Source organism: Nannospalax galili, unplaced genomic scaffold (assembly GCF_000622305.1).
Source record: "Nannospalax galili isolate Female #2095 unplaced genomic scaffold, S.galili_v1.0 scaffold858, whole genome shotgun sequence".
In the NCBI taxonomy this organism is placed as follows: Eukaryota; Metazoa; Chordata; class Mammalia; order Rodentia; family Spalacidae; genus Nannospalax; species Nannospalax galili.
The window spans coordinates 307448-318418 of NW_008341877.1; the positions used below are offsets into that span (position 1 = coordinate 307448).

Consider the following 10971-nt stretch of genomic DNA (forward strand, 5'->3'; position numbering starts at 1 on the left):
TTGGAATCGTGCATCTAGACTGTGTGTGAAACTCCTCTTTCAGACAAAGGCAGTGAATATTTTATAAATGAGAATTGACAAAATAATAACTGAAGCTTGTCTGGCAGGCTTCAGGCCACTGAAGAGACCAGCTGTGGATAATCCTGTGACTAGCCACTGCTCTGTGTTATTCAGGTTTAACCTTTAATACAAAAGAAAGCTGTCAATCCAGTTGTTGCTTAAATTTTGGATTATAACCACATAATCTTGAGTGGTCACTTTTAGGAAACTTTTACTGAGTTTGTTCTTTCACAATTTTACACACGTATAAAGTATATTCTGATTACTGTAACTCCCACTTATTCTAATCTCCGTCCACCTCTACTAACCGCACCAACCTTCCCCAAAGTCTCTTTCCCACATTCATGAATTTTAGTTTCTAAATCTACTAAATTTAACTATGACCAGCTATGTGGCCATGGATTTGGGACTATCCACTGAAGTCTGGTGTGTTCACCATTGGATGTACACACAAGTGAAGACAGCGAGTGTTTGTCCTCCAGCATCCACCAGTAGTCAAAAGTTCTGCAGAGAGAGTTAAAGGGCCCTAGAAGCCCTTTCTGATCCACAATTGACTACTATAGGCCTAGTCTTGCGCTGGCTCATTGCAGGCAGCCAGAGCTACTGTGGGATCATGACTGCACTGAAATGGTCACATTTTTAATCAGAAAAATTTTTGTCAAATAATGACCAAATATGTCAGAAGTGCTCTGGATGATACTGTGAAAAATAAGAGATAAGTTAGTGGTGGCCTTGCTTCTAGAAGTTCATACTCAAAGAGGAGAGCGGATTTATAATCAATATCAACCAGTAAAATCAGATAGCTAATGTAGTACTTTCAAGAACATATTTCACAGCGGGACTCATCAGAGAGAAGAATGTGGCATGCATGCTCAGAGTACGACCCTGAAGGATGAAATGGGGTTGTCTAAAGAAGAGAAATGGTGAGCAAAGTCACAGACCAATCTTTAATATTTGCAGCACAGCAAAGAGCTCCACTACAATCAAGATGAAATGAAGTCAACAAGTAGTAGATTCTGACTCCCTGAGAGAAAAATTTGAATTACCTTCTGGATCAAAGGGATGCTTTAGGAACTGATTAAAATGCATAATATGATTTGAAATAGATTAACCAGATTAGTCAGAGACTACTTCCGTAAGCCAAAAATGAGGCTGCAAGGCTAGAAAGCAAATAACAGTGTCTCTTGCAAAGTAGAATTCAATGGTGCCCCCAAACAGACCTTTCAACATTAAGACAAACCTCAGCATGGACAGTATAATTACCCACATGCCCTCAGGGCTGGGCTTGCACTATTCTTTCCTTCCTCTTAGTTGTAACCCAACTTATTGGTAGGCACTACTTCAAGTATCATTTTTTATTGTTTAAATTTTCTTAAACTTACATTTGGCATTTGCCTTCTAGCTATTTGCAAGACTAAAAGTATTTGAATAACCACCCTTCCTGTAATTATTTTAAATGATTATATGGAGAAGTTTAGTCCAATGAATGTTTATTATAGTAATTATTAGCACCATTTGAGACCTGTTAAATGTTCTACCATGATAACAAGTATAATTTTCATTTGGTATTTGTCTCTGCCAAGTGTGGTAGAAAGGAATGATGCTGTTAAAGTAGAATATTTATGGTTATATTTAACCATTAACCGTATTCTGATTATGAATTTTAGATTCAGAGTACTTTTGAGTAATGTGTATGTGCAGCAAATATCAACCTTAAATTTGTAACATGCGCTGGAATTCATAGGCGTCTATCCATACTCTTAGAACTCAAACGTTTTTTAATCTGGGGGAAGAATCAATGGGAATGTTTAGGCAACTTAAAAATACATTTTTACTCTGTATTTTGCCTATGTCAGATTTAAAATAATGCACACATTACCTTTTATTTTGCTGGATACATTTTAGTGTCCCAAATGTAATTTTGGAGAAAAAACTGATTGTTTAATGCAAAAGTTATTATGCCTTCATGTAGTTAGTAAAAACTTACAATTCTAAATAAGTAAGTTTCTTCTAAATATTTCTGAATTTTATCAAGATGAGTTTTATTAATGGGAAAATTCAGTGCCTTTTTGTTTTATCTGCTCATTTGAGGTTTGGGAGCTTGTTGGCTCCTGACTCCCTTCAAAAAAGGTGCCCTAAATTCACATTATCTCTGCACCACGGCAACTGGACCACCAACCCTAAGGTCTTATAATGGAATCCAATATTTTATTTAGTTGCTGGGAGCATAGAAAACATATTTTCAATGTGCAAAAATTTCTTTTAAGTGAGTCCAAGGGAGAGGGAATCTGAGTGCAGTCCTCACTTGGGATCATCTGCATGGCTTTCCAACTCAGAGAGCCAGGCCAGGGCGTGGAGACTGTTGGATGGTGATATGCGTGTGTAGGACATGGCAGGTACTATCATAATGCATACATTTTTTTCTCAGCTTTAGGAATCTGAAAGACTACAAAAGACCATAGGGAATAGACGAGCAGGAGAGATGAAAGGGTGGATAAACAATAAGAGACATGGAACATGTCAGGAGGGTGTTAAACATCACTATGACTTCTTTTGATCCAAACTCTGAGGCAGCCAAACAAAATTCAAAGTTGAAAAATGTAAAAGGAAATTACGGAGAAAATAACAGATGGGAGAAAAATAACTTCAGTCACAAGTCTGAGAAGAAAATGAGGTGACTATAAACAACTAGAAGAAATAAATTCTTTCTCTGTACCTTATACTCTGACCTCAGTAATGAGTGCATAACCCTTCGCCCTCATTTAAAGGCTCTTTCCATCTTTTCAGATAAGTGAGACAAAAGTAAGGTCCAGATTGCCAGGCATGGTAGCCCACACCTTTTATTTCCAGCAGTCTGGAGGAAGAGGCAGGTAGATCTCGGTGAGATCAGGGCCAGCCTGCACTATCTACATAGTGAATTCCAGGACAGCTGGAGCTGTAGGGAACTGTTTGCTGCTAAGCTCTCTCTCTTTTTTTTTTTTTTTAAAGAAAATGCCAATATGGAAGAGAGTTGTCATTTTTATTCTTAAACTTCTAAATAAATATTGAGAAATGGTCTCACAATTAAATCTAGGATAGAGGAAGTCTTAGTTCAGAGAAAGTCTGGGAGTTAGAATATTTGCGCTGATTCCTCACAAACAAATAACATTAGCAATCCCAGCAGTGTAATAAATCATATTGTGTTATCATAATATTAGAAAGTCAATATTATCAGTACTTTCAACCTCTTCAGACAGTGCTGATAACTTTTGGGAGATAATATTTTGGGTCATTCATAGACCAAAACACACCCAGCCATAACACTGTCATGAAGTGCTGCTTTATAAAAGTAGAATAACCCTTTCTAATTTCAGGAAAAATGTACCAGGGACTGACAGAGGCCATTGTTAGTGCCAGATCCTAATGATAGATTGGATTTTCCTATACAGACAAATGTACTTGTGATAATGTTTAATTTATAAATTAGGCAACATGAATTTAACAGTAATAATCAAGTCTAGCAACTACAACACTATAGTATAATAACAATTGTGTAAACACGGTGTCTCAAAATATTTTATTGTATTTTCACCTGTGTACTTAAAGGAATCCTTTCTGCCTTTCTGCTCTTCTACACAAACTTCCACCACCACAGACCAATCTTGCACTTTGGGACCAGAGTTACATAAAATAAGGGATACTTGAACACAGCACTGTGAACCTGCGACTGTCATCCAGATACCATATGCTACACAAGTGTAGTACACAGGCGGAGCACACTGGACAGAAGATGAGCTAATTCCCATGTGCAACAATTAGGATGATGCATTACTGTGTCACTCTCAAAAGGGAACACAATTGAAATGTTATGAGTGTCTTACTTTTGAATTTCCCAGTTAATACTTTGTGTATTTGGTTGGCTGGAGGTAACTTCAACTACAGAGAGGGAACCTGGCTTAAGAAGGTCCATTGAATTTGCTTTTCTGATAATTTGTTCAGTTTTATTAAATATTTAATTACGAAGCAATCCTTGTTCAGGTTCTTTTGAACATGGCTCTGTTTGTATTGCCAATTGCAGCTGGCAAACTATAATGTGTTCCCTGATCACAAATACGATAGTCATGAAAATCCACATCATCACTGGCCATAGCCACATAGCTAGGTAATCACTGAGTGAGACAGGTGTTCTATCAAGGTCTGCAGTCCCTGGAGCCATCGTTTTGGATGAGTGATCCCCTGTCTCAGAGGCATTAGCTCAGGGTGGGTTGGTCGTCAAATGAGTTCCTCACACTTGGAATGTTCCTCATCCAGCCTTCTCATGCTGGTAAAGACTAAGTAAAAAAATTCAATAGGTAAAGTCAATTTTAAAAAGCCATGCGAACACATAATCTTTAAGAAATGGAGACAAACTTTCAGAGCGTATGTGTTATTTCCTTTAGCATTTGTGTTGATGAGGCTTTCTTGAATGAGACTGAAATACTACTGTCTTTGTGAGCCGGGGGAAAACGAAGTTGTATAGAAAAGTATCACATCTGAAATAAGCTTGTGATTTATGTTTTTGTATCTTAAAGGCTGGGCGACCTTGAAAAAAATCAGTATTGTCTCTGAGTACAGGTTCCCAAGTGAAAAATATTTTCTATATCTTTCCCACTAATTAGTTATTAACATCAAATGAAATGAACAGTTGAAATCAGTTTCAAATTGTGATAAGTAATGCAAATACAAATTCCACTAGCATTGAGAATTGAGTAATTTCAGAATTCTAGGAGTTGTCTTGGGGAGGAAAGTTCAAGAAGGGACCAAGTAGTAAGTAGTAGACACTTTCCACGTTCCACAAACTACCTTACATAATTCTCACAGCCACTTCCCAGGCAGTTTCTTTGTTAAGTGCTACTTCATAGATAGAGAAACTTAAATTCAAGCAGATTAGAAGCTCGGCCAACGTGGGGTTATGAAATATCAATGAACTCTGGAAATGGGATCTGGGTCTGTCTTATTAAACACCTGCATTTTACAGACATTCAGCTATTTGTTTAACTGCTTCCAAGCCCTGAGCAAATAAAGTATTGCTTCAGTCAAACTTGAAAAAGATTTCTTAAAATGGAAGCAGCCATAGCATAATTGGCTTTGTCTTGAACACAGTCTGTTTTTCTTTAAGAACCCGTCATGATTTCCCTCAGATTCCATCAGCCATGTGCCTCCTGCCCCCGAAGCATCCTCAGCTCCTGCGTTCTTTCTCTTTCCACATTATCTTGTCTGGTTGCCCTTTAATTATATCCTTCCAACTTTCAGTTTATTTCCTTTAAGTACATACCACAATTTGTGATTAAGGTTTTCTGTTTTCTGCCCTATACATCCACCAGGAATACAACTCTATTAACATTCTTGTATCTGACTTAGCATGGAACAGTTACTTAAAAAATTCTTTTAAAAAGAATAAGGATGAGAAAATGGGAGAAATTAAGCGAAGCAGGGAGAAGTTATTTGAAACTCAAGTAATCTGAATCTCTATATTGCAGAATTTTAAAAAAGAGAATGATGGGGGAAACAAAAACCACACAGAGCTGTGCCTCGCACGTATGATCCATAGGGTCTGAGGAAATGATGGTCACAGGGAAGCCGTGCACTTGTGTCATAGCTTCTGCCTCACAGATTCTCCCAGCCCAGATCTTGTCTTTCCAATCAAAGAAGAAACCTGCTTCCTTTTGTTCTCTCTATTGTCTCTTTTTTTTTCTAAACAGGTGGACAGTGTCCTCTGTGGGTGGAGAACAGCATCCAGAAAAGTTCAGTCATCATCCACAGGGACTCAGAAATAGGCAGGAAAAGTCAGAGTGAAAAGAACACAACATGAAAGTCCCTTGTCGCACATGGGGAGTCAGTTATTAGGAGAGGGCTCACCCTGCCAGCATTCAAGGTCTAGCCTTGTTATTCAAAAGCTGTGGAACTTTATGTTAGTCAATCCCTTCATCTGTAAAACAAAACAAAATAACAAAAACATAGCCTCCTAATAAGACTATTGTGAGAAAATGATATCATTGTAAAAGATTTTTAGCATTAATTATTTCCTGTGTGTATGAAATGTCATTAGTTGATGAAAATATTTTTGGAGCATGAAAGAAACTATCAGTTAATGAGTTAAATTTAATAATTATGCTAATCGTTTTGAGGTTTAAACCCTATGCAAGAATGTTTGTCTTCTTGAATTTCTTATTTGTCTATTTCTTAAAGTATGTGAAAAGAGAATGGAAAACAAATTTTGCAATTCTCATGAAAGAAAATCATTGTCCACTGAAATCCTGGATGAACCCTGGGAACTTTGCTCTGTGCCGTCTTGGTGAGGTGGGGTAAGATTATACGTGGCAGACTGAAGCAAAACCTGGAGAAAACAAGAGGAGGGCATCACGGGGGAAGCAGACCTGCGGCAGCATAAGGAATTAAATTCTGGGAACTGGAACGGATTCAGAAAAACACATAGGACCTATGTTACTTACTCCCCATGACCCGGGCCCTGCCTCAAATGCTTCATACCAATTACATGCATGGACTGTTTTCACCCCCTTAGGAAAGGGGAATCCTGATAATTCCCATTATGCTTGTAAGAAAACAGAGCAGGTAGAGATGATGGAGATTGGCAAATGGTCCTGTGACTTCCAAAGGAGCTCTTCAGGTAAAGACTCAGTACCAGGGATGGACAGACACACACACGTGGGATTTACTTACCACTACAAAGGGGACTATGAGGGCAGGGATGTGAATTTTTAATTTAGAGAAGCTTCAAATCCAAAGAGTTTTCTATTGTTTCACAAAATAGTGCTCAAACGCTAACCTTTATTTCTTCTACTCCATCAAAGAAATAATGGAACTAATAATAGGCCATAAAACAATGATACAGTAATAAGATGTTTTGTTTGGAAAGAAAACAGTCCCACCATAAGATTATGCAACTCTCCAGCTATGGTTGTTTTCTTTCTCTCTGTTGTTAACCCCTGCGTATTTGTTCTCTCTCCCTCGCCCTAAACACCAACATGCTTCAGGCAATGATATAGAAAAGCTTAAAAGAGGAAGGAAACTAATACAAAAGTGCAGACACCGGTCAGGCATGGCAATTCCACAGACAGTGCAAACTCTTGGCTTACTTGGTTTGCAACCAGGAAACTTAGTTAACAGCCATCACTTTTTCAAGTCCTCCTGCAAATTCTTCAGTGGGACCCAGTAACAGGAACACGCACAGGCATTTGGAAAAGCTCACGTGTTTAGATGTAATTGCATACATAACTGATGTTCTCCCAAGTGTGAAAATGTAACCAAGTCAAGCACTATAATGAATGCTAACTCAATAGAGCAGAGTTCTACAAAAGATCGGAGAAATCAAAATTCATGGAGTTTCATTGTTTACTTTTAACTAGAGAAAAGGTTAAACACAAAACAAATGCCTGTTCTTTAGTCCTTATCTCTTAAACACTTAGGTCACTCATTTTCCTAGGATGATCTTATGCAGTGCGTTGGCACTGAGAGATTTCAATCATGAAACATTTATCTGTATCACAAGATTACTAGACCTGAACATGCAGATGAGATTTAAAGGAACATCTCATCTTTCTAATACTTTTACTTACTTGCTTAATCAATAACCACTAAATAAAACTTAACTCAATAGAAAGGGATTTAACACTAATACCGCCTTGATGCACATACCAAACAAACAAACAAAAAACAAAAAACAATGGCTTTGCAAACTTCAGAAAAGGCAGATTAAAAAAGAAGGGAGGGGTCATCCTGACTACCAAAATCCCTTCTAGCTATGATCACAAAAACAAACTTTGAAAACTTTGAGTGATTAAAATATGTTCTAAGCAGAGTCAATAATTATGATCTTCATGAACATATTTAGTTTTAGTTTTGTTTAGTTTTTTTCTTTTGCAGACATGGACTTCCTGAAGCCCCAGATGGTCTGGAACTCACTGTACAGACCAGCTCGCCTCAGTTATCACAGAGATCCCCTTGCCTCAGCCACCCAAATGCTGGGACTGAAGGCATGCAGCACCATACCTGGGACTTCAGGAAACCTTTTAAATGCACAGATTTTGAAAAGAGTCTTCTTCCCGATGAGACACTTGAAAGAAGAAAGTGAGGGAGGGAGATGGGCATTTGCGTTTGGACATACTTCTGCCAAATGTGAACTACCGGAGAGTGTGGCGTCCCCACATTTCCATTTTGTGAAGTCATGAGGCACACTTCTGGCTGCTGCTCGCCATGGTCAAGGCCCACTCTGCTCTGCCAGCCTTTCCTCGGCCGGAGCCCGTCAGCCTGGCAGCTCCCTCACTGGATGGGCTTATGAAAATGCCTCAGGGTTTCAAACTACCCATGTTCACACATAGGAAATGCACAACAAGGGGCACTTGGGCCTTCTCGTTAAGGTAAATGCTCTTAGTTTTCATTGGTTAATTCAGGCATCAAAAAAATGCCTAAGGGTTTCAAACTACCCATGTTCACACATAGGAAATGCACAACAAGGGGCACTTGGGCCTTCTCATTAAGTTTAATGCTCTTAGTTTTCATTGGTTAATTCAGGAATCAAAATGGCCCTCACCAGAGTTGAACAGCCCATCGCCCATCTTGCTTTCTGCCTCACACCATGTATATCATTTTAAGTGGGTTAGTTTACACTGTGTGTATATGTTATTTATTAGTTAGTTTTGGAATACTATATCTGCAAGAAAAGCAGCCAGGAAAAATTCAGGGAGACTCAGGACAACCCAGGCCTGATCCATTTCCTAGCTCTCCATGGCTGCAGATTTTGAAGTCTGAGTCAGGCTTCTGCCCTTGATCCAAATATTTATCAGTTAACAATTACGTCTGTTCCAACAGCAACAAACACCCCTGGAGGAATAGATAAGAATACTTTCTTCTCAATTTATAAAATAAGTGTACTTAAACATTTTGAAACAGTCGCCATTCAATGCTTAGATATAGGTCTGTAACCCTAAAACTCCTTTCATTAAATATATGGTCATGCTTTCTTACTGAAGTGTGCTATTTCTCCTTTAAGAAAAAAAGAGAGGTTCCAACGTGTTTGGCTCCTTCCAGTAAGTTCCTCTGTGTTTGCCTCTCTTACCATACATGCAGGCTGCACAGAGTTAGTGGAAGGTCTCGCCAAAGTTCACCGCCTTCTGGCACGAGAACACAGAAGAGAATTCCTTTCCCTCGGAGATGTCAAGAAATAAATTTGCGAGAAGTTTTCTGATATGATTTAGAGTCCATTACTGAATCAGACCACTAATTTTGTAAGCTTTTTATTTTCATACTAGCAAAGAGCTCTTTACAGAAGTCTGCACTGACCTTTTAAGCTTTAAATAGATGTACTTTGACAAACCCGAGGGAAAGCCGCGCTTACAGGGTCCTTACCTTGGTATGCTGGATCTTCAAGTTGGCCAGTGGGGCAGGGATATCTGGGTGTGCCTGGGAAGACATGGCTGATTCTGCTCGTGGAACACAGGTGACAGGCTCAGCACTTGGGTTCTGGTAGAGCATTTGCTCCTTTTTGTCTGCACGGGCTAAGCTTTATTTGCATATTGGGATGTGATTGGATGAAGAGGCTCTGCGCGAGCAGAAAGGACACTAAATTTGTAACACCTAGGGCAGGAAGCTTTTGCCTTTAAACTTAAATCCTTAAGAGACCAGAGCCCTAGCACTGATGTTCCATCTGGATATAGCTCACTATTTGCAGATGAATTAATATGCAAAGTCAAACCTGTGCTGAGGGTGTGTGCGCAGCTGCTCTGGACTCTCCAACTAGTTATTATAATTTTTTTTCTTCTCTTGCTTTATGCCACTCTGTAACTTTCCCTGCTCTGATAGAGTGGGAATCAGAGAATCCGAGAAATGAAGAGTCTAAAACGACTCTTGTTCTCAGCAGGAGCCAGGGATTAGAGGACTATGAATCTTCAGCACAAGTCTGCCAGCAGGTCCATCCCTGTCCCAAACATCAGGGTGCTGCTGTGCAGAAAAGCTCCCTCTCTAGACCCTGTGTTCAGCCAGTTTTAAAAGTTTAGCAACCTGATGTGATTTCAGAAGCCTCAAGATTCTCAGTGATTATGAGTGAACTGTTACAGTTCCACAAGTAGCAGTATGTGAAAATTCATTTAAAACTAAAATAACCCCTGTTTTTAAAAAAAAGTGCATTTGCATGTCATCATTGTAGGCAGTTGTACAAAAAAGAATGTAAACTGTGCTCCCAAGTAGTTTAAATTCTGAGTGTTTCAAGCTGTAGTACTTTCCGCTTTGAATACAGTGCTTTACTGTGTTGGTACTCCAGCAGAAGTTATAAAAGGAAACAGATAAAATTCTTTGAATGCTCTGGTTTGTAAGAATTAGTGATAACCATTTCTCCCTAGTGAAGTTTCTGCCTCCTCTGAGCAGACATTTAGATTGGGAAACCAAGACTCAGGTGGGGGCCTGTTTCTCTTTCCCTGTTCACTTGAGCTTCCCATTTGGTAGACAAAGAGGACAAAAAACAGCTTGCTTCTGACACAGTTCCACAGTATAAGGCTAATCTCGCTTCAGGCTAATATAAATCCAAATCTCAGTCTGTGACTCATATTTCCTTTATGCCCTGTTATCCAGAAGATAATCTCACAGAGGTTCAAGATCAGCTTTGGGTTTTTCAAGTGACGAGCTACAGGGAAGTTAAATTTTACCCTGTATTCATCCAAGCAGGGCTTGGCAAACTTTTTCTTACAGAACTCATATGAAATATTTTCATCTTCCTGGGACATATTGTTTGTGTTGTAACTTACTCTAAGATGATTAAAAGGAACAATAAAACTGGGTTTGGTGGTGCTTGCCTTTTGTCTTAGCAGTAGAAGGCAGAAGCAAGCGGATCTCTGTAAGAGCGAGGCTAGCCTGGCCTACATAACAAGTTCCAGGCCAGCT

General features: G+C 39.1%; 1 protein-coding gene across 1 annotated transcript in view; it reads right to left on the minus strand.

Moving 5' to 3' along the window:
• The window catches only part of Aldh1a1 (aldehyde dehydrogenase 1 family member A1), a 43418-nt gene extending 33817 nt beyond the window's left edge, over nucleotides 1–9601 (minus strand). Inside the window, exon 1 of the mRNA XM_008837554.3 lies at nucleotides 9445–9601. Coding sequence (XP_008835776.1) covers nucleotides 9445–9570 — 126 coding nt within the window. The 5' untranslated portion in view covers nucleotides 9571–9601. The remainder of the gene's footprint in view (nucleotides 1–9444) is intronic.
• Between the last annotated feature and the right edge of the window lie 1370 nt (nucleotides 9602–10971).